This window comes from Erinaceus europaeus, chromosome 10 (assembly GCF_950295315.1).
Source record: "Erinaceus europaeus chromosome 10, mEriEur2.1, whole genome shotgun sequence".
Taxonomy (NCBI): domain Eukaryota; kingdom Metazoa; phylum Chordata; class Mammalia; order Eulipotyphla; family Erinaceidae; genus Erinaceus; species Erinaceus europaeus.
In genome coordinates, this window is record NC_080171.1 from 25,241,093 (window position 1) to 25,264,832 (window position 23,740).

At 42.2% G+C, this 23,740-nt stretch overlaps 1 protein-coding gene across 4 annotated transcripts in view; it reads right to left on the reverse strand.

Moving 5' to 3' along the window:
- RCL1 (RNA terminal phosphate cyclase like 1) overlaps positions 1 to 23,740 on the reverse strand; it is a 148,575-nt gene that overhangs the window by 90,905 nt on the left and 33,930 nt on the right. For all 4 annotated transcript variants that reach the window (XM_060199318.1, XM_007521412.3, XM_060199320.1 and 1 more), the window contains 3 exons: positions 22,575 to 22,699; positions 12,162 to 12,287; positions 5,544 to 5,700 (listed from right to left, as the gene is read on the reverse strand). In XM_060199318.1, the coding sequence (XP_060055301.1) occupies positions 5,544 to 5,700; positions 12,162 to 12,287; positions 22,575 to 22,699 (408 nt within the window). The remainder of the gene's footprint in view (positions 1 to 5,543; positions 5,701 to 12,161; positions 12,288 to 22,574; positions 22,700 to 23,740) is intronic.

Genomic DNA, 23,740 nt, shown 5'->3' on the forward strand with positions numbered 1-23,740 from the left:
ACTTTATGTCCTGTCACCTTTCACACAGCAAGTTGCAGGTGCTACCATGATTCCACCCTGACTTCTCTGGGCAGACGACCTCACCCATGTGTCCTGGAACCTCACCTCTCCAGACAGAAACACACTGGGGATATGAATCAACCTGCCGACACCCAATTTCAGCAGAGAAGCAATTACAGGAGCTAGAATCCCTACCTTCTGCAACCCCAAAACATACTCCCAGTGGGGGAAAAGTGATAGGAGAGGATAAGAGGACTGTGAACGCTAGCTCCATCAGGTCCCAGAGAGAGAGAGAGAGAGAGAAAGAGAGAGAGAGAAAGAGAGGAAGAGAGAAATATTTAGATGTAGTAATAGGGTTATGTGTGGCTTGGAAGGGAAGAGAGGACTGGGCCTGGGAGAAAACAGGGGCAAATATGTTCACGTGTAGACGGATAGCTGTACAGATGACAGTTACCCCATGCCTGCAACCTTGGGAGAACAGCAATGGTTTGCCATGGAGGGATTTAGGATTCAGAACTCTGGTGGTGGGAACGGTGTGGAGTTATACCCCTGCTGACATGTGATTTTGTAAATCAATATTGCATTGCTAATAAAAAAGAAAAGGTATTTATGGAAAAAAAAAGTTCAACATTACTCATTATCAGAAAAATGCACATTGAGATAATAAATAAATAAATGAATATAATCCTTAGTTCAACTACAGGGAGTTAAACTAAAAGTTAGTGAAATCAATTATAACAGATGAAAGTCACTAGTTTCTGATCTAGTTTCCACTATGGTGCATCACCCACTAGCCCAGGTCAGATTCTCTCAAAAGTGGGAATAAAATAGATGACCACCCACTATTTATGTAGGTATAGCTCCCTCCCATTTTCATGCATGTAGGGTATGGAATAAATCAATTCTGAAACACACACACGCAAACTTCACTTAATAGTGCTGACAACGGAGTAAGAACACAAGGGAGTATATCCTATTGCTAACCTCTATGATGGCTTTCCCTAAATCACCTGACTTGAAAAATGCAACATTATCTCACTGAGAAAATCTTAAGACAAGAAGAGTTATAGCATATATGTAAATACAACTTTACCTGACCCACAGAGAACATGACAGCCAACAAAACATTTGCTTTATACTGTGTGTTCATGAGATTTCAGCCTGTTTCTATCCCACCATTCTCAGGTGATTTTTACTGTCTTAATAAATCCAATGTTAATGCAACAAATATATAGGGGTCTGTCTACAGGACATCATGGAATAATGCCTGGTACCTCCATAGAAGAGGAGAGAATCCTGTGCTGAGTTTCCTCAATCTCCTTGCACAGATGAGCAGAGACAAACAGAAACTTACAAGCAAGAGATGGAAACAGTTCAAGGTAAAACCAAAACCATGCAGCAGCTGGAGGGTAAGGGCACCCTGGGTTGTCAAGGCAGTGGGAAAAGGGGGTGTTATTTACCTGGCAACAGAGAAAAGCTCTGGAAAGGTGGGGGCCCAAGCAGGCCTTAAAGGAATGAGAGGAGTCAGGTGGTAGCGCAGGGGGTTAAGCAAAGGTGGCGCAAAGCACAAGGACCGGCGTAAAAATCCCGGTTCCAGTCCCTGGCTCCCCACCTGCAGGGGAGTCGCTTCACAAGCGGTGAAGCAGGTCTGCAGGTGTCTGTCTTTCTCTCCCCCTCCTATCCAACAATGACGACATCAACAACAACAATAATAACTACAACAAGGGCAACAAAAGGTAATAAATAAATATTTAAATTTAAAAAAAGGAATGGGAGGGATATGAAGAGGGAAGAGGAGCAAGAGGACGGGAGAGAGATGGGTCTGACAGAGCTTGCATGCTTGCTACAAGGAGCCATATAAAAACGTGCAGAAAGAAAGTGGGGCTGACACACTGACTCAAGAATTCTGACTTTATCTCCAGAAAATGAGAAGTGAGTGAAGGTCTGTGAGCACAGGCAGATTAGATCAGTGTTTGAGGGTAAGTACTAAGACCAGCAACAGAGCTGTGAATATACTTAACCCAGATGTTGGGGAGAGGGCATAGCCCAAGAGAAAGAGTCATGGATGGAAGCAGCAAAAATAATTTCTAAAAGATGAACAGAAAAAAAGCAGGTCCAAAAAAACCTAGAACAGAATCAAGACATTTTGGTAAGCAAAGAAATGAAACAAGAAAAAGATTAAGTCAGAGGCTTTGATAAAAATAAATGGGGCCTGGGGGAGAAATCTGGTAAAAACAAATGTCACCCTCGGAAGGAATTCAAGCCCTGTCAATTGTGGACCTATAGAGAATTGTTTGTAAACGCATTCAGTGTTGAAGCCCACGAGTGGACAAATAGTTGGGCTATCAAGCATGAGGTCCCAAGTTCTAGTCCCAGTATTGCATAAGCTAACAATACTCTGGTTCTTGGTTTCTCTCTCTCCCTCCTCCCTCCCACCCGCTCTTTCTCCTCATTAGTAAATAGATCTTTTCTTTCTTTTTTTTTTTATATTTATTTATTCCATTTTGTTGCCCTTGTTTTATTGTTTTGGTTAATACTGTTATTGATGTCGTTGTTGTATAGGACAGAGAGAAATGGAGAGAGATGGGGAAGACAGAGAGGGGGAGAGAAAAATAGACACCTGCAGACCTGTTTCACCACTTGTGAAGGTAGGGAGTTGGGGGCTTGAACAGGGATCCATATGCTGGTCCTTGCACTTTGAGCCACATGCACTTAACCCACTGCACTACCACCTGACTCCCCTTTTTTTTTTTTTTTAATTTTTTATTATCTTTATTTATTTATTGGACAGAGACAGCCAGAAATCAAGAGGGAAAAGGGAGGGATAGAGAGGAAAAGAGACACCTGCAGCTCTGCTTCACCACTCGAGCCTTTCCCCCTGCCAGTGGGAACCGGGGACTTGAACCTGGGTCCTTGCACATTGTACCATGTGCGCTCAACCAGATGCACCACCACTGGGCCCCAGATCCTCTTTTTTTTTTAAGTATGTGTTCTTCCTTTTATAATTAAAGAACAAAGACACGCGTGCATGTGTGTGTACATACACACACATACACACACACACACACACACACACACACACACCTTAATGATTTAAAAAAGAGGAAGAAAACCCTGGTTTGGGCACGATGAAATGGTTTCAAGTAGAACTTAACTCAAGTAAAGTAAAACAATAATAATCTAATCCAGACTACTTGTGTGTGTGTGTGTGTGTGTGTGCCTCTTGTAGACAGACAGGTTTTCACCTTCAAGCTTATAATCTGCTATTTTTAGAGATATAAAACCAACAATCCAGCTATACTCACAGGCTCTTACTGGTTGGTCTGTAACACGATACTTTCAATTCCCCAGGATATACTAGAAACAGAAGGGTCACTGCAGCCAGGCAGAAGGCCAGCCAGCCAACCTGCCTGTGACCAAGGACCAAAGAAACCTGCATAAGCTCTAGCAGGAGCTATGTAGGGAGATATATACAACACAGAGCTTTTTTTTCTCACAGATGTTAAGATGAAAATCTTCCTGAATTAAGTAACTAGCATGTTAACCCAATCATTTTACTCACATTTTTTCCTGACCACTTTTTATATTCACTAAATTTCTCTCTGTCCTAGCCAACAACAATGACACCAATAACAATAATAACCACAACAACAACAATAAAACAACAAGGGCAACACCAGAGCACTACTCAGCTCTGGTTTATGGTGGTGCGGGGGATTGAACCTGGGACTTCAGAGCCTCAGGCATCAGAGTCTCTTTGCATAACCATTATGCTATCTACCTCTACCCAAGATCTATTTATTATCATGAAAAGGAGAAGACAAAGAATTAAAGCATCACTCTAGCACATGTAATGCTAGGGTTCAAACCTGAGACCTCATGCTTGAAAGTCCAAAGTTTTATCCACTGTGACTCCTCCTCGATCACACTATAAGCTGTTTTCCTTTATGAGGTTTATGCCTTTAGACACCTATAATGTAAATATTATCACCCTACCACAAAAATCAGTAAGTGGCAAGATGAAGAATTAGAAGGAAAATAACATCACCACTTTACCACCTTAACGATTTTATTTCACCTAGTTTGTATATAATTTTTTCCTAATAAGAGAGACTTCAGAAAAAAAACCAGTTAAGTAATAGCCAAGAGTGGCCCGGGAGGTGGCGCAGTAAATAAAACATTAGACTCTCAAGCATGAGGTCCTGAGTTCAATCCCTGGCAGCACATGTACCAGAGTGATGTCTGATTCTTTCTCCTATCTTTCTCATAAATAAATTAAAAAATCTTTAAAAAAAAAAAAAAGTAATAGCCAAGAATAAATACAAAGATCAAAAGCTCTTTGGCTGGAGAGAAAACAATTTACACCATCCAACAGCAAACCAAACACCTATAGTTCTTGCTATTAGTGCTCAGTTCCAGAATGCTTAGCCAAGCATCTATAACAGTGAAAAGATCATATGGCCTAGGTGCTGCAGCCCAGTTTTGCCCTCATGATATAAAATATAGAGCAGACTAAAACAAATTTTAGAAGGTTGAGGAGATAGCAATGAATGCGGGGGACTATATTTAATCCACAATGCCACCCATCATAAGCCAGAGCTGAGCAGGGCTAAGGTAAGGCAGAGGCTGAGGGGAAAAAAATAATAATAATTAAAATAAAATAAGATCTTAGAACCAGATTTTTAAGTCTCCTCTAGCCAAGTATATATCTTAAGAGAATACATTTTTTTCAAGCAACTCCACCTGACTCTTCCCACCATATTTTCCTTTCCCTCCCATTTTCTTCCTCGAGTAATTTAGGTTACTTCAGCTGTCTTTCAGAAACAGTAAAGGTGCTCATGCGCATGAGTGCAAGGTGCTCTTAGGGACTAATAAAGAAAACACAGGGGCAGTGAGAAGTTAGGTTGCTCCTGGTGGGCCTGAGCTGCTTCACACCAGCACTGCACAATGGCCCTTGGTGACATCTCAGTTTCAGTGTCATGTTGCCCTTCTTTTGTCCTGTGTTCCCGTCTTCCACAATCCCTACGAAGCTCTGACAAAGGCTCGCCTTCCCCTAACATTATCCTTCTTCAATGCTCTAGAGTAGACTGCAAAACCTCGCCTGTTGATTCTAGCTTCTCAGAAAAAATATTAAGCCCCCAATTCCCACACGACAACATGGAGAGACAAGAGATGGTGCTCACTTTGGTCAGAGCAGTGTATCCTCTTCAACTGCCAGTCACCATCATACCGAGTCAATGTTGCTTTTTCTTGACCTTCAACCTACTCTAACGCCCTATTCCGGTCCCTTCTGCTCCTCACCATTAATACTTACTGTTCTCTGTCCCAAAACCCAGTGGGTCTGGATACGGTCTGGATCTCTGCTCACTGACTAGGACAATTCACTAAACTAATTCATTGCTAAATTACTTAACAGAGAGGAGAGGGTTAATTCCTTTGCTTGAACCCTTGGAAGAGGAAGAGAGTTGCCAAAGAATAGGAAATGAGAGACAACTGCTTCCTGATGGCGTCTCTCCCAGAACCTGCAGAGACTGGGGACATACCCTGTAGATTTCTTCAAGCAGTAGCTTGGCACAGTTACGACCCAGGTCTTCTGGAAGCATTGCTGTTCCCTGGCCCTGAGGGTTGGAAGCCAGTTCAGCGCTGAGGAAGGTGCCATTGGTTGTCTCAGCAACCAGTGACAACCCAAAGCCGGGAGACCTGAGGATTCAAAAACAGACAGTGAGCAGAGGCAACAGAGTGGAGTTCATGTGCGCCCCCAAAGGCAAGAGCAGATAAGCAATGTTTCTGATGGCATCCAAACAACTTGCATCAAGTCCACATAACTAGAAAATGAGATGTGTGTCAAATGCAGCTCTTCCAGGTTCCGAAGCCTACATGTGTTCTGCACCACAGCAGTCGCTTACAACCACTCCAGAAAGGATAAGTAGCCTATTTACAGCTCTTCGCTAGAACATTGGGCTATCAAACAGGCCATGGCCGGTGCGCCGCTATGTTCCATCGCTGGGGAGCCAGAGATGACCCGAACTGCCCCTGCGGCTACAGATACAGACAGACTATGACCCACATAGTCAACGACTGCCACCTCTCCAGATTCAAAGGAGATCTCGAAACTTTACATCAGGCTCAACCTGACGCTGTTGACTGGCTATGGAAGAAGGGCAAACGCTAGAAGAAGAAGAATACGCCAGATACACCACAAAGAGCTCAATAAGGCACACCCTTGAGTTTTTGTCCTGAGGGGTTATTCCTACACTCAAAAGTCTATTAATATAATCAATAAGCTGGTACCATGTTCTCTCCTGTTGTATTTTTTAAAATATTTATTTATTAATTCCCTTTTGTTGCCCTTGTTGTTTTTAGTTGTAATTATTATTGTTGTTGTTATTGATGTTGTCGTTGTTGGATAGGAGAGAAATGGAGAGAGATGGGGAAGACAGAGAGGGGGAAAGAGAGACATCTGCAGACCTGCCTCACCACCTGTAAAGCGACTCCCCTGCAAGTGGGGAGCCAGGGGCTCGAACCAGGAACCTTACACCAGTCCTTGTGCTTTGCGCCATGTGTGCTTAACCTACTGTACTACCGCCTGACTCCCTCTCCTGTTGGTAGTTCTAGCACTGAATGCCCTCTTTCTTGTCCAGGATCAAAGCTGACTTGTTCACTCTAGCACCTAACAAACATTTAGGGAAAAGCTCCCTTGGACCAGAAACTAGGGGTGCCATGGGAAACCATGACAAATATAAGAGTTTCTGACTACCAAGAGTTAAAATATGACAGCCTGATTGGCACAAAACAAGCTTAGTCCATAAAAATTACAAATAAAGACCTCTCCACAAAATGTTCTAGATCAGACACAAGAAGGCTACTGTGCACAGTGCCTTTAAAAATAAATTTTCAGGGTGGTTGGTGATAGTGCAGAAGGTTAAGCGCACATGGCACCAAGCTCAAGGACCACCGTAAGGATCCCAGTTCGAGCCCCTGGCTCCCCACTTGCAGGGGAGTCGCTTCACAGGCGGTGAAGCAGGTCTGCAGGTATCTATCTTCTCTCCCCCTCTCTCCCCTTCTCTCTCAATTTCTCTGTCCTATCCAGCAACAACAACAGCAATAACAATAACAACAGGGCAATATAATGGAAAAAATGGCTGCCAAAAGCAGTGGATTTGTAATGTAGGCATCAAGCCCCAACAATAACCCTGGAGGCAAATATATTAAAAAAAAAAAAAAGGTTGTAAAACTAAATTTTCATCAGGAAAAGCTTTCCAGCAGTATAGTCCACACACAATCACAACACAGACCTGCGTCCTCTCAAGACAGTCCAGGTCCTCCAGAGCAGTTTACATGTGTGAGCGTTTCATCTCTACAGGAACCCAGGGATGCAGGCATTAACACTACTGTGATATAAATGAGGAAAAGTACTGGTGATAGATAGTTCAGCAATACACCAAAAGTTTGTGGAGCTCTGTGCATCTGCATCCAACACAAAACTGGCCCAGGAATTTGTTTCAACCAAGGAAATACATCAACTGAGTTACGCACAGAACTTGCATAAGTAAGGTTCCTAGTTTGATCCTTGATGTGTACGTGTGTGTACACACACACACACACACACACACACACACACACACACACACACCCTATCTCATATGAAATAAAGAAATCTGGGGCAATGATGGATCAAATTCCATAGCAACTGAGCCCTGGCTTTATTTTACCCTGGTACCTCAGAAACACTGAAACAATTTATAGCAGAGAGACTGAACCAGGAGCAGCAGCAGGTTTCTGGAAAACCAAGGACTTCCAGTTGGTATGGCCTGTCTACTGCACATGGTTAAAATCACTCAATGTTGCACACAGCCGCGCCTTTTAAGGCTCAAGGAATGTTAGATTAGAATCTTTAATGTGCTACATTTGGCCCCTATCTATAGTTTACTAACATCCTATCTGTACATACTGTCTTTTATCCATGATGGTGCATATGATATATATAGATATATAGGCTATGACTGGTTTCAAGCCTCACTCGCCACTTGTAGGGGAGATGTTTCACAGGCAGCAAAGCAGGTCTGCAGGTGTCTCTATCTCCTCTTCCCCTCTCAATTTCTCTTTCCCCCCTCCATAGTATTTTTATTATTTACTGAATAGAGACAGCCAGAAATTGAGGAGGAAGAAAGCAATAGAGAGGAAGAGAAACAGAAAGAAACCTGCAGACCTGCTTCACCACTAGTGAAGTTTTCCCCTTGCAGGTGAGAACTGAGGGATCAAACCCAGGTCTTTGCGCATTCTAACATGTACACTCAAACACGTGGGCCACCTCCCACCACCACCCTCAATTTTTGTCCTATCAAATAAAAGAAAAATAAACAAATAAATGCTATTTCATTGAATAAAAAATCTGTATAAAACCAGACCCAAAAATAATGACAGAGGACCTAATAGGTGTTGTATTGTTATATGGAAAACTGGGAAATGTTATGCATGTACAAACTATTCTATTTACTGTTGAATGTAAAACATTAATTCCCCAATAATTAAATACAAAAAAAGACGGAAATAAAAAAATCTGTATAAAACCATAATGTATAGGTAACATTATAAAATATACTGATGTCTCAAATGCACTATATAAGCTCACAGTAAAACTCTAATGACCAGTCTTTAATTTCCTTTTTATAAATATTCATAAGATTTTTAAAGCATTACGTAGCCAAAGGTTAATAAGACACCCCCCCCCCTTATTAAGGAAGGAGGCCAATGAGACAGGGGAACTCAGAGTCAAGCTTCATGATCTAATATGGGGCCACTCACCTATCATTAAGCATTATAGCAAAAAAAAAAAAAAAAGCATTATAGCAGTGTCAAGTTGGCTTTTAGTTCCCTGACCAGGAAGAAGGAAAGGGCATCCAACTGAGCAGGAAAAACAGTGGCAACACAAAAATGCATGAAGAAAATGGAATGGGAGGAGAGCCAGAAGTTGCCTGTTTTAACCCACTTGCCAGCATTCCCCAGGAACATCTAAATGTTTTCATGAATGTGAAATTTCTGAAGCACCCATACTGGTTATTACAGTGCACTTTGTATTTGGTCAAGATTCTTCCCACTTAATATTAGACTTGTCTTACAGATGACAATAGTACATTTAAGCTTTATGGACTTCAGTCCCCACCCACAACCAGTATGGGATGTGCATCTGATCGAGTCTATTTTAAATTATGCTGGCAAAGCAGCTGACCACCAGGCAATCTCATTAACAACGTGCAGAGTACAATCTGCAAATTACAGTCTTCCAAACTTTCTGATTAGTAAAGGTATTGATTAAAAATGCAAATCATTAGAGTCAAAAATAGGATCAAAATGAACTGGCATGGGTCACCAAGAACTACTGGCCTTTGTGTCTCCCAGGCACAGCTACAACAGCAACTCTCATTCCCAGATTTCAATAAGCCTGACTCCCTGCTCTGAAGAGAAAAAAACACCTATCCAAGACTTTATATAGTTTCATAAGAGAAGACAGAAGTTACTGTTCATCATCTATAACTTGAGAATTGGGGACACTGCTTTTTTTTTTTTTAAACAAGAGCACTGCTTGGCTCTAGCTTACAGTGGTGCAGGGACTAAACCTGGGACTTCAGAGCCTCAGGCATGAAAGTCTTTTGCAGAAACAGTATAGGCAATCCCCCTTCCTATTATCTATCTACTGAGACAGACAGACAGGCAGGCAGGCAGGCAGACACACACAGAGATGAGAGCACTGTTCATCTCTGGCATATAGTGGTACGAGGGATTAAACCTGGGAACCTCAGGGTCTCAATACAATTTTCTGCATAGCCATTATGCTATTTCCCTAGTCCTTAGCATGTAATTTTTTTAAAATGGAGTTTAAGTTTGATGGCTCCATAAGTCGACTGTGTGCCCACAACTTGATTTATGTGTAAGCTTTCTTTTTTCTTTTTTTTTTTATTTTTAAATATTATTTACTTTCCCTTTTGTTGCTCTTTTTTAATTGTAGTTATTATTGTTGTTACTGATGTCATCGTTGTTGGATAGGACAGAGAAAAACAGAGAGGAGAGGAAGACAGAGGGGGAAAGATAGACACCTGCAGACCTGCTTCACCACCTGTGAAGAGGCACCCCCCTCCCTCAGATGGGGAGCCGGGGGCTCGAACCGGGATCCTTCTGCCAGTCCTTGCACTTTGCGCCATGTGCACTTAACCCACTGCACTACCACCCGACTCCCATGTGTAAGCTTTCATCTCACCATCAACAAACATAGGACCACTTGAGGTCAGCTATGTCAGTGGCACTGTAATGAGTCACACTGTAGCTGGTCTGCTTGATTCTTGACCAACCTCTGGCAGTGCTAGGGCAGAACAGGCACCAGCAATATTAGGCCATTCACAGTCACTACTTCTACCTACCTCTCTCCCCCCAACCCCCAGCTGTCTGTTGTCGCTTTTCCCCAGAGAAAGGGAAGAATAGAAGCCCCATTTCTGTAGTTCTTTACCAGCCCCATTTCTGTAGCACCCATGAAGTGCCAGGCATTTCATCAGTGGCTTATGTATGTATGGGACCTTTTCATCTGGACAGTCACCCAGGATTGCAAGCATTAGCACCTTCTTGGTATGAAAGAGGAAGCACTGGGGGGACCAAGTGGTGGTTGCACTTATTCCACGTGTTGTTCCACGTTACAGTGCACAAGGACCCAGGTTCAAGACCCTGCTTCCCACCCGTAGGAGGAAAGCTTCCTGAGTATTAAAACAGTGCTTCAGGTGTGGCTCCTTCCTTTCGATTTCTGGCTGTCTCTATGAAATAAATAAAAGTAATAATAATAATAATAATAATAGCAATAATAAAAGGGGCGGGAGCACTGGTGATAATTTGAGTGATATATCAAAGGTCTGAGACCATCACTGGCCTTTCTAACTCCCAGAAGGAAAGGTCAGCTTTGCATTCAAACCCTTCCCCTGACTTTAATCTCTGATATCACCACCTTTTTAACTTTGGACTATGGGCCATCACTGCATTTTTGAAATTGCCTTCATCTTTCTCTTTTGGCCTCATAAAGGTCAAAGACCTCAAAACACACTAACCCCTTCCTTCCCCCCCCCACTTCCTTCTTTTGTTGAATTTAAAAAAAAAAGTTCAGATGGAATAACTATGAAAAAAGATGAGTACTACTTAAGAATAAAATGGTTTCTGGGGCTAGGCAGTGGCATACCTGGTTAAGAGCACATATTATGGTGTGTAAGGACCTGGGTTCAAGCCCCTGGTCCCTACTTGCATGAATCAGGGCTATAGGCATCTCTGTATCTATCTCTTTCACTCTATCCCCCACCAATTTCTCAACTAAAGCCTGAAATGAATCACCATAGACTTTTTCTCTCCGGAAGTTGGGCACAGTGGGTTAAGTGCACATGGTAAGGACTGAAGTAAGGATCCTATTTTGAGACCCCAGCTCCCCACCTGCAGGGGAGTCATTTCACAAGCGGTGAAGTAGGTCTGCAGGTGTCTTATCTTTCTCTCCCCCTGTCTTCCCCTCCTCTCTCCATTTCTCTCTGTCTTATCCAATTACATCAATAACAACAATAAAACAACAAAGACAACAAAAGGGAATAAATATTTTTTTAAAACTTTTTCTCTTCTAAAGTAATATTTTTACAAAGGCTTTAAATCAATTATAAATTTACAACAATAACTTTCTTTGCCTATAAGAATGTTCTTCCCTTTGATGGAGAGAAAAGTCAAATGGCGCTTAGACATACAAAGGATCTCTTTTCCCTAAACTATTATTTACTCAGGGTGGAAAACTTTGTTTATTCTGATTTTCTTTATTTTTTTATTATTGTGTGGGGTGGGGGGAGCAGAGTACAGATGGGATTTAAAGCTTGCAGCACTGTTTATTAATAGTTAGGTCTTTATTCCCCTAGGCTAGGGACTGGATTCTTCTCTCAGATCTGACCAATGTAATGTTTTCCATGTGACAGAAATTCAAAAGATGTCTACCGGAGATACTGGCAGTAAGTCAGAAGGAAATTAACTCTGAAACAGTGTCTTCCTCTGCCTTCCCAATCTCACAGCTGGCAGCTTTAACTTCAATCTGAACAGCAGCACGAAAAAGGCCAGTGTACCTTGCAATAAGGCTCCAAGAACACACAGATACTTACTTCCCAGAGTTGACTCCTTTCATGTGGTCTGTATAAATGTAAATGTCAGGTATGAACTTGTTGAGGATGCTCCTTGCTGAATCCACAATCCGGTTGGCCATCTGAGGTGACACACGCACAGAATACCTGAAACCTAGAGTTAAGGATGGCATTTTGCTTGAATACCAAAAGAGTTAGCTGTAAAGCTGGCAGATATTCTGGAACTGTGATGAAAAACTAAGATTTCTCAGCCTATCCTAATTTCCAGCTATTTTTTTATTACTTCATAGTAGCATAAGTCATTTTATTTATTTTACTTTACTTACTAAAAAAAAAAAAAAAAATTCCGATAGAGACAGAAAGGCAGGGAAGCAGAGAGAATGAAAGAGACCACAGCACCCAAGCTTCCTTCAATGTGGTAGGGGCCGAGTTTGAAACTGGGTCACCCACATAGCAAAGTAGCACACTATTTAAGTGAACTGCTTTGACGGCACCATAACTTGATTTTTAAATATTTCAATTTGGTATATACCCTTGGTATTGCCGTTATAAAAACCTTAAAGTTCATGGGTGAAAACAGTCCAAAAAACACAAGAGAGTTGGAAAGTATGGACTGAAAGCTCTTTGATTCTGCTCTGCACTTCTTATCCACATCCCTTCCCCTAGATGTGCTTCAACTCAATTTTAGAACAAGTGAAGGCAACTCTCTTTTCTACCTGGCATGAGGAAAGATCTCTTTGTAGTATTCTCCAACTATCCCCACTGCGGTAACCAACAAGTCTCTTGAGAACCTAAGGCCAGTCCAGGGATACAGCACAATGGTAATGTATCAGGTTGCATGCTTAAGGTTCCAGGGCTCTTGGGTTCAACCCCCAGCACTACCACATGGCAGAACTGAGCTGTGCTCTGGTCTCCACCCACCCCAACTTATAGTGGTGCTGGGACCTGTGGTATAAATAAATTAATGGTCTGGGAGGTGGCACGGTGGATAAAGCATGGGACTATCAAGCATGAGATCCTGAGTTCAATCCCCGGCAGCACATGTACCAGAGTGATGTCTGGTTCTCTCTTCCTTTCTCTCCTCCTCTCTTTCTCATTACTACATAAACACTTTTTAAAAAAAAGATATAATAAATAAATATTATTTAAAAAAACAAAACAAACAAAAACAGGACAGCACACTGGGGCTGGCCTTCATCTACCTTAGTCCACCTCCTAGTCCGTTAAAGCAGAAAAAGGTGAGTACAGAGAACATGGTTGTTGTTTATAAAGATCTAAACAGTCTCTTTTTTTTATAAACTCACATAATTAGTGAGCTTTATAGGAAATAAGCCACACAGGTATCTTCCTAATATGCAGAATTACTTAAGTATGAGTTACTCTCTATGGAAGATATAAACCTCTCAGACCTGCTATTTTCTGGTCAAAATATTGAAAATTGATACCAGAAAGGAAAGCAGAGATAAATTACCAGTTCAAGTGAAAAAGTTGGAGTTTCAGAAAATGGAATGGCTTATGTTAGACTTATTACAGACTGGCTTTCTCTAATCCAAATAAAAATAAGCAAATACTGATGAGTACTTTCAAGGTACTCATCAGTATTTCAAGAGCTGCCTGTCCTGTGGGAGGAAGGGCTAAAGAACCAGAGAAGCTAACAACGTGTAGTCTCCCACTACTCTGACACAAACCTGGGGCTTTCCAAAGTTCCCAACTGGGAAAACAAGGTGTGTGAACTTCCCATCCAATCCAACTATTCAAAAAATACTGTCAATCAGGCTGGGAGTATGGACTGACCTGCCAACACCCATGTTCAGCAGAGAAGCAGTTACAGAAGCCAGACCTTCTACCTTCTGCACCCCACAATGATCCAGGGTCCATACTCCCAGAGGGATAAAGAACAGGGAAGCTATCAAGGGAGGAGATTGGATATGGAGCTCTGGGGGTGGGCAATGTGTGGAAATGTACCCCTCTTATCCTATGGTCTTGTCAATGTTTCCACTTTATAAAATAATAATAATAATAGCAACATGTCTGGTGTCCACTTGGGTAACAGAAGCAAAATGCTCAGTCTATGAAGAGAAATCTGACAGGCAGCTTTCTAACCTTTTGGGATCCATCCTGAACACTCCACAAAAAGAGCAGTCTTCCTTACACTAGCAAAAACTATACCCTACGGTTTTATTAACTTGCAACCCATTATTAAATCACTGAGGAAAAAATTTACCAAAAAAAGAATCTTTTTGTCATTCCACATCCTCTCAGACCCTACCATAAGCATTTCAAACCACCCAAACTGCCCAAATTCCCCAACCTGAACTGCCTCCTTTCATCCTTTCAGCTTAAGTCCTTCCTCCTGAGACCTGCTTGTCAGCCCAGACTGTGCTCTGCACCTAAACTCACCAGGCATCTCCCTTTATATACATCCTGCTCGAGCGCTCCAGGGAGACCGTACACTCCGCGGGAAAATGGCTCTCCTTCTGTATCTCACAGCTCCCTAACACACTACTTTTGTACTCAGAGCTATTCGACAAATATTTGTCTTGACTCAAAGGACAAACCTGAAGTGAGGAAAGAGCAAAGAGGGGTTTTTCAATATACACAGAGTCCAGTTACATTACAACTTCTTCTGTTCAAATGTACTTTTAACCAGTCAGCTTAGACAAACAGCCGAACATCTCATACCCTTTGGACCCAGCAAGTGAACCCCTTCCATGGCCAGAGGCTCCCCACTCGCCCCCCAGAGCGCAAAAATTCTCTCCTAATACCTAATGCCACAGCACTCCTGGCTCCAAATGTTCTTACAGGGACATTATCATTTTATTTTGTGTTCAAGGTAACTCTGTGACAGAGGCCATACATTCTTAGTTCCAGGATTTAAGAGGACAACTGGGTCAAAGAACTAAAATTCTCAAATATATCCTTGTGTGAGAAAGTATACTCCTAAAGTCTTATGATGTTTCAAACCAATGTTAAATCGATTTTTAAAAATTAAGGAACTAAAATAAAACTGGATATACACAAGTTTATTGCCTAGTAAAACAAAACAGATAATTCAAGTAAAAATAAAATTAAGGCTATCAATAAAGTTAATTTTAAAATGGAATTTAAGGTATCAATAAAATTAAAGCTTGATATTTAATTTTCTATATTTTACATAATTATTTTAGAGATTTTTGTTGATGCTGATAGCTGAAGCATAACTTCACCATTTTGTGTTCATAGTCTATAGAGTATAAAACTATTAATAAATGCCCGTCTTGATTTTAAATGCTTTAAAAAAAAAAGTGTAGTAGAGCGTAGTAGGGCACCAAAGTAAAATCCCTGGGTGGAGGGTGAGGGTGGATGTTCAGCTTCCCGGTGGGGGGGGGGGGGCCTTTTGGTGGTGGGAATGGTGTTTATGTACACTCCTATTAATTTGTAGTCATATAAACCACTAAGTTATATGGGGGGGGGGGAAACTGATCAAATGTCTCAAACTTTTTAAAGCACAGACTGAGTCTTTTTAATGCATAGGCTGAGTCTGATATGTTGACTCTCTTAAAAACTTCGTCCAGGGAGAACAAAAGCAACCAGTGGCATAGCTATATGCAAATAATGTCAAAGGACATAAAATATGGTGATGGTGTGTATGATACAGCAAATCCTAACAAAGGAATTTTTCAAAGTTAACCCAATTGCCAAACAATGTGATTATTGCAATAACTATCTATTGTCTTCTTAAACCCTAAGACAGCAGGAACCTCCCACTTCCTCTATAGAGCCTATATCTCCCCAATCCTGGAACATCTGGGGTGAGGCTTACTTCCCTGCATGCTTCTCTCAAGTCAGGCCAAATGATGTTGCATCTGCCGATTCCAACCTAATCAATGCAATAAGTACCATACCACGTTAGGCATGGAATGCCAACCCTTCAGCCTCATCACTTGGGTGAGACCTTTCCTTTCATGGTATTCTCTAATTCCATTCCAGGAGGTTCACTTCCTAACAAAGTCCCAAAACCTAGATATAGGCCAGGTCCCGTAAGACAGAGCATATGTTCATATGTTCACGTATCCATAAATTAGGGCAAAATATATACCTAAAAGCAAAAATACACAGTAGTCTGTAGTGAGTCAGTATCAAGTTCATAATGAAATAGTGTCCACTTAGACTTAGATACCCTCCTCACCTACTTCCTATTATAGTTCTCTCACTCACTCCAAAGCTAACCTTAGCAAAGCAAGGACTGCAAAAACTGAATAAGGGCAAGATACTGGCACACTTTAATGATGACTCTTTAGTCACTTATCAGGAGTTGCATTGGATCGACCTTCTCGTGGTGCATCCCGTGAGTACCCATTCATTGGGGAAACTGACGATCCTTCCTAGCTGACTGAATCCACATGGATCCCAGTCACTTTCAAAGCCAGCAACAAGCAGCTGCTGACAGCTTTGCTGTTGACTGGCTACGGAAGAAGGGCAAACGCTAGAAGAAGAAGAAGTCACTATCAGGCCATTCCACCAGCTGGGGCCCTAATCAGGGAGTTCTGAGGTTCCCAAGCAGACTTGATGGGCCTAGAACTCGAATAAATCCCTCTCTCCATTGTTACTGCTCATTTCTATCAGGAACAACAAAACAGACCCCTTTGTGGGCTCCTATAGGACCTTGCCCTCAACTTGGATCAATAATGGTAGAGATGTTCCATCCACCAAAAGGAGGCTGGACAACATACTCTATGCTACACCTGAGGAAGATGGGTCAATACTAGGGCAGCATGGAATGTTCCTACTCATGACCACAGAATGTGAGCTCAGATCTACAGGAATGCAGAGGTCACATAGGCTCCTAAGCTAATTACGGGCCCCAGATCACATCAAATCAATGGGGTTTACAGTTAACAATATTTATACCCCTTTCCCATGTTAGGGAGCTACTCTCTTCCCCGATCCAGCTTTCTAGTCCCTCTTCCAGCCATGACATCATCTCCCCAGCCAATAACTTAGATCCACCTGCATATCAGATTTCAGGCTCAGGCAAAAAAAAAAAAAAAAACTAGTATAGCTACAGGCCCTTTGAAATATAACTAAAATATGCCTATCTACAAAATGGAGGACCCCCCCCCCAACACTTCATCTGCACTATTCTGGCCTTTAAGTCCATGACTGGTCAACAATTTGTTTGGTTTTATGTTAACTCTCTTTTCAGCCACCAGGTTCCAGATTCTAGCAGGATGTGACCACACTTCCCTGGACCCCACCAATGTGCCTTGGAGCTCCACTTCCCCAGAACCCTTCCCCACTAGGGAAAGAGAGAGACAGGCTGGGAGTATGGATCAACCTGTCAACACCCATGTTCAGCGGGGAAGCAATTACAGAAGCCAGACCTTCAACCTTCTGCATCCCACAATGATCTTGGGTCCATACTCCCAGAGGGTTAAAGAATAGGAAAGCTATCAGGGTAGGGCATGGTATACGGAGGTCTGGTGGTGGGAACTGTGTGAAGCTGTACCCTTTTATACTATGGTTTTGTCAATGTTTCCTTTTTATAAATAAAAAATCTAAAAAAAAATAAGCAGGGGGTCAGGCGGTGGCGCAATGGGTTAAGCGCATGTGGCGCAAAGCGCAAGGACCAGCGTAAGGATCCCGGTTCGAGCCCCCGGCTCCCCACCTGCAGGGGAGGGTCGCTTCACAGGCGGTGAAGCAGGTCTGCAGGTGTCTATCTTTCTCTCCCCCTCTCTGTCTTCCCCTCCTCTCTCCATTTCTCTCTGTCCTATCCAACAACAAACGACATCAACAATGGCAATAATGATAGCCACAGCGAGGCTACAACAACAAGGGCAACAAAAGGGGGAAAAAAATGGCCTCCAGGAGCGGTGGATTCATGGTGCAGGCACTGAGCCCAGCAATAACCCTGGAGGAAAGAAAAAATAATAATAATAAGCAAATTCAACTTCCCTAAGACAACTTCTTGCCCTAGTCTTTCCAGAGATGAGGACACCAGAAGGGTAAAGTAGATGTGTTTACTGTCAACTGAATTCAATCAGTAAAGGAAAAAGGAAAGGGACTTTACAGTTACACCCCAGAGTTATCGTGGTGCATCCAGCTTGGTGTGGAGGCCCCCACAACAAACAGCTAACTAGGGGTCCTAAAATCTAGCTGGATTCCAGTACCAACTCCAGCAAACTGCAACATTCTGGTCTGGTGTGATGCCTCCACTTCATCTGTAAGAACGATGAACATAAAACACCTTCCTACAGGCCTTGGGGGTTGCAGATGAAGTAATGTATGTAAAACACATAGCAATGCCTTGTGTGTGTGAATGAGCTCAAGGAGTGTGAGCTGTTGGTCCCCTACTGTCAGTCCAAAATTCAAGTTCCAAAGCAGAGCTTCTTAGCCTTTTTTATTTATGTACTGTTTATCGCCACCAGGATCATTACTGGAGCGTGGTGTTGGTACTATGAGTCCACTGCTCCCAGTGGCCATTTTGTCTCCTTCCCTCCTTCCTTCCTTCCTTGGACAGGACAGAAAGAAACTGAGGTGAGGAGAGGAGAGATATAAATCCTCTGCAGGTGGGGTCTCAAACCCAGGTCTTTGCGCCTGAGTCAGTGTCTGTTTGTCTCTCCTCTACTTCTTTGTCTCTATTAAAAGGGGGGAAAGTATGTATGTAGGTATGTAACAGGGTTCAGGTGGTAGCTCACCTAACAGAACAAACATTACCCGGACCAAGAACCTGGGCTCAAGTTCCCAAACTTTATGAGAAGTGCTGCGGGTGACGCCCCCTTTCTTTGTCTCCTGCTCCTTCTCTGTCTTTCATTGTATCAAAAGAAAAAAGAGAGGGTCAGGTGGTGGTGCACCTGCTTGAGTGCACCTTGTTATAATGCACAAGGGCCCGGGTTCAAGCCCCCGGCCGCTACATGCAAAAGGAAAGCCTTAAGAGTGGTGAGGCAGGGCTGCAGGTTTCTCTATGTCTTTCTCCCTCTCTATCTCTCCATTCTTCCTAATTTCTCTGTTTCCATCCAGAAAATAAAGATGATAAAAAATAACAATAAAATAAAACAAAATGTATTAAAACAAAGAAAAGGAGAAAAGCCACAGAGAATGGTGGAGTCACGTAACCGCTGAGCCCCAGTGAGCCGTGATAAAACGGTAGCAAAAAAAACTCCCTCCGTAAGAGGAAGAGAAATCCACAAATAGGGCTGGCGAGACTTCTTCTATAAAGTCTGAGAGAGAGAGAGGGAGAGGGAGAGGGAGAGAGAGAGAGAGAATATGAACCGGAGCATCATTCTGCCACGTGGGGAGCCAACGACCACAATCAAGACTTTGTTCTCACAATTCCAGTGTTCCACCCACAGCACCAGCTCCTGGATCTCAAGAATCTAAAAAAAGATTAAAAAATTAAATAAGCCAACATTATGCCTCAACAAGTAAAATGACAAACTAAACACAAAATAAGCAAAATCAAAATTGATTATAATTAGAATAGTAATAAATGAATAGAAAGCAGAAAAATAGAAGGAAAAAAAAACCCAGGAAACTAAGAGTTGGTTTTCTGAAAACAAAATAAACCCTTAGTTAGACTAAGAGAAAAGGAAAAAAAAATCATTTCTAAGTAAAAAAGAGCATAAAGGACTATTATGAAGAAACACACAGAAACATATTGGACAACCTACAGAAATGAATAAATTCCTAGAAAGATAAGACTTACCAAGACTGAATTAAGAACACAGAGCTTGAACAGAGCAATAACAAGTAAAGACATTGAATTATTAATGAGAAACTTCCAAAGAAAGGTCTAGGATGAGCTGGCTTCACCAGTGAACTGAAGCAAACATTTAAACAATTAATACTAATTCTTAGAACCAGGAAGACGGCTCAGTGTGTTAAAACACAGAACCTGCATGCCTGAGGTCCTAGAAGTCTTGGATTCAATCTCTAGCACCATAATCCAGATTCATATATATGATGCCCTAGTGATTACACACATACCCCTATTGAAAAACTAATTCAGTAAAGTTGCAAGATGGAAAACCAACATATATTTGCATATACGAACCCCCTATCTAGAGGGGGAACTCAAGGGAACAATTTTAGTTACAATAGAGCCAAGACAAATAAAAAGATTTTACATGTCTGAGTTAGAAGACTTAATATTGCTAAAATGAATGAAATGATCAACAGATTCAATATCATCCCTATCAAAATCCCGGTAACACCTTTATTTTAAAAAAAAAAATCCTAAAAATATTTATGGAAATACAAAGAACTCTGAATAATCAAAGCAACTTTGAGCAAAAGATCAAAAACAGAGACATCAGTTTCTGGCTTTCAACATGTTACAAAGCTATACTAATTAAAACAGTACAGGTACTAGCATAAAAACAACCTCTTAAATGAATTTTTAAAAAGCATTAAAACCCAAAATTGTCATCCTTTCTAGCTGTGGCCTAATACACTACTGATAGGAATGTGGTGCCATCACTGTGGAAAATGACACGAAGGTTTCTCAAGGGATTGAAAGAGAACAGAGCTGGCAGTCAGCTGAGGTCAAGAACAAACACCTCATCACAGACCCCTGCAAGCGTCAACCCGGCTTTGACCTAGCACGTTATGATTGGGCCCTCCTCAATCGCTATCGAACAGGCCATGTCCGGTGCGCCGCTATGTTCTATCGCTGGGGAGCCAGAGACGACCCGAACTGCCCCTGCGGCTACAGACAGACTATGACCCACATAGTCAACGACTGCCACCTCTCCAGATTCAAAGGAGGTCTCGAAACTTTACATCAGGCTCAACCTGACGCTGTTGACTGGCTACAGAAGAAGGGCAAACGCTAGAAGAAGACTACCAGATGATCCAGCAACCTCACTTCTGAGTAGAGTATACCAGAGAAATTAAAAGCCATGCACCCCCATGTTCATTGCAGCTTATTCACAATAACCAAGAAATAGAAACAACCCAAAGCATGGCAAATAAGAAAAGAAGAAAAAAAAAGCACCATTTGCTTACAATGGGATCTTACTAAAGCTTAAGAAATGCTGTCTATGACAACAGGAGCAGATTTAGAGTAATATTAACCAGACCCAGAAGAACAAATGCTACATGACCCCAGGTTTAACCCCAGCACCACCAGTAAACTACAGTTAAACAGTGGTCTGGGCTTGCGCTCTCTCTTGCTCTCGTTTCCACCCCCTCCCTCCCTCTCTCCTTCATTCTCTTTCTCTTTCTATCTCTCTTTCAAAAATAAATAACTTAATTAAATATTTCAAGGGCAGGGGTGGTAGCATATTGGTTATGCAAAGAGACTCTCATGACTGAGGCTTCAGAGTCCCAGGTTCAATCCCAAGCACCACCATAAATCAGAGTTGAGCAGTGCTCTGGTTAAAAAAAAAAAAATTTCCAAAACATATACATTTCAGGGCTTGGTGGTAGCACCAACTGGTTGAGTGCACACATTACATGCACAAGGACCCCAGGTTCAATCTCCCAGTCCTCAGCTACAGGGGGGGAAGCTTCACAAGTGGTGAAGCAGTGCTGCAGGTGTCTCTCCCTATCTCACCCTCCACTCTTAATTTCTCTAGGTCTAGTCAAATAAAATTGTTTTAAAAAAAACACATTTCTTTTTTAACTTTATTTTAATATTTTATTATATTTGATAGGACCAGTAGAAATTGAGAGGAGTGAAGGGAGACAGAGGAAAAAAGAAAGATACCTGCAGACCTGCTTCATTGCTCATGGAGCCTAAACTTGGACCCTTGCGCATGACAGTGGGTGCACTCAACCAGGTACACCACTACCCGCCCCCATCTTTTTTAATCAAGTAGAGAAAAACCAAAATAGCGTTTCACCATTTTGTGAAGTATGAGAGATTGAACCCAGGGCCCCATGCTTGCAAGGTATGCAGTTATCTGTAAATTCATCATACTTAATCATATCTCAATAGAGAGAACTTTTTAAAAGATCAGGTGATTACTAAAGTGGATATAGAAGAAGTACTTAGTAAAGCCCCAGATACTAGTCCAGCTCTCTGAAGTCTTCCAGGTAAAATCAGCCACTCTCTACTCCCTCCCTCAGCCTACTAGATATACCTCCATCATATTATGCATTATATATCAGATCAATGAGTTTGTATGATTATTTCTATTACCAGCTAATGAGCTTTTCGGAGGAAGGAACCACAGTACCTCTAGTGGTCCCCAAACTAAAAAGCCCCCAGGAGACTATCACAAATACAAACATTTGCTTAAGTATTATCCAAAAAAACTTTTTAAAAAAATGAATCAAATTAGCCAGATAACAAAGCATAGCATTTTAACCAACAATTACAATTTCACTCTTAAGACTCTGCCAGCATGACTGTCTAGAATGTACATAATTCTGGGAAAACAAAATAGTTAGGAGTCATTCTTGGAAAGGAGGAGGAGGCAGAGAGAAATCTGAACCAAATGCAAAGGATACGCCATTCCTCTGATACGCTTGATTTTTCCTGGATCTGTGAGCTGAATGGGCTTCAGGACCTTCCTTACAGGACAGGAGAAGAACACCTCACCGCCTCCTCCAGGAGGCATACCCCGGCGCAAAACCTGAACATGTAGGGGAAGAGGTGAGGACACATCAGAGTGGAAGACCCTTACAGGCTGAGGTTTATGCCAAGAGTCTCTTTTCCTTAGAGAGACAGATGGAGATGAGCAAGCTTTATGCTAGCTCCACAAGGCAGTGCTGAGCAGGGACCCTACATGCTGTGTCAGAAACAGCAGCAGACAAGAGTCAGTGTGTTCCAGTCAAAGACTGACCTGATTCATCAGCTGATCCTACTTCTTAGCTAGCAGGAGCTCTTCTCTTCCAATGAAAATAACTCATCTAGGAGTCAGTGCACAGAGTACTACGTACAAGAACAAGGGTTCAAGCCTACCCCCCCCACCTGCACTGGGGAAGCCTCACAAGTGGTAAAGTAGTGCTACAGGTAGGGGTGTGTGGGTGTGTGTGTGTGTGGGGGGTGTCCCATCCCTCTCAATTTCTCTGTCACTATTAAAAAAAAAAAATCCACCTAGAACAGTGAATTTGTCATGCATGTATCAGGCCCCAGAAATAACCCTAGTGGCATATAAAAATGAATTACAAAAAGAAAAGAACTAATCCAAGGTTTTTTTTTATTATTTATTATTTATTTCCTTTTGTTGCCCCTGTTGTTTGATTGTTGTAGTTATTGTTGTTGTTGGATAGGACAGAGAGGAATGGAGAAAGGAGGGGAAGACAGAGAGGGGGAGAGAAAGATAGACACCTGCAGACCTGCTTCACTGCCTATGAAGTGATTCCCCTGCAGGTGGGGAGCCAGGGGGCTCGAACCGGGATCCTTCTGCCGGTCCTTTCCATCAAGGTTTTAAGCATTAAATAAGACTGAAGACATTCCCTAGGCAAACGACCCCACCATGTGTCCTGCAACTCTGCCTCTCCAGAGCCCTGCCCAACTAGGGAAAGAGAGAGGCAGGCTGGGAGTATGGATCAACCTGTCAATGCCCATGTTTAGTGAGGAAGCAATTACAGAAGCCAGGCCTTCCACCTTCTGCACCCCACAATGATCCTGGGTCCATGCTCCCAAAGGGATAAAGAATAAGAAAGCTATC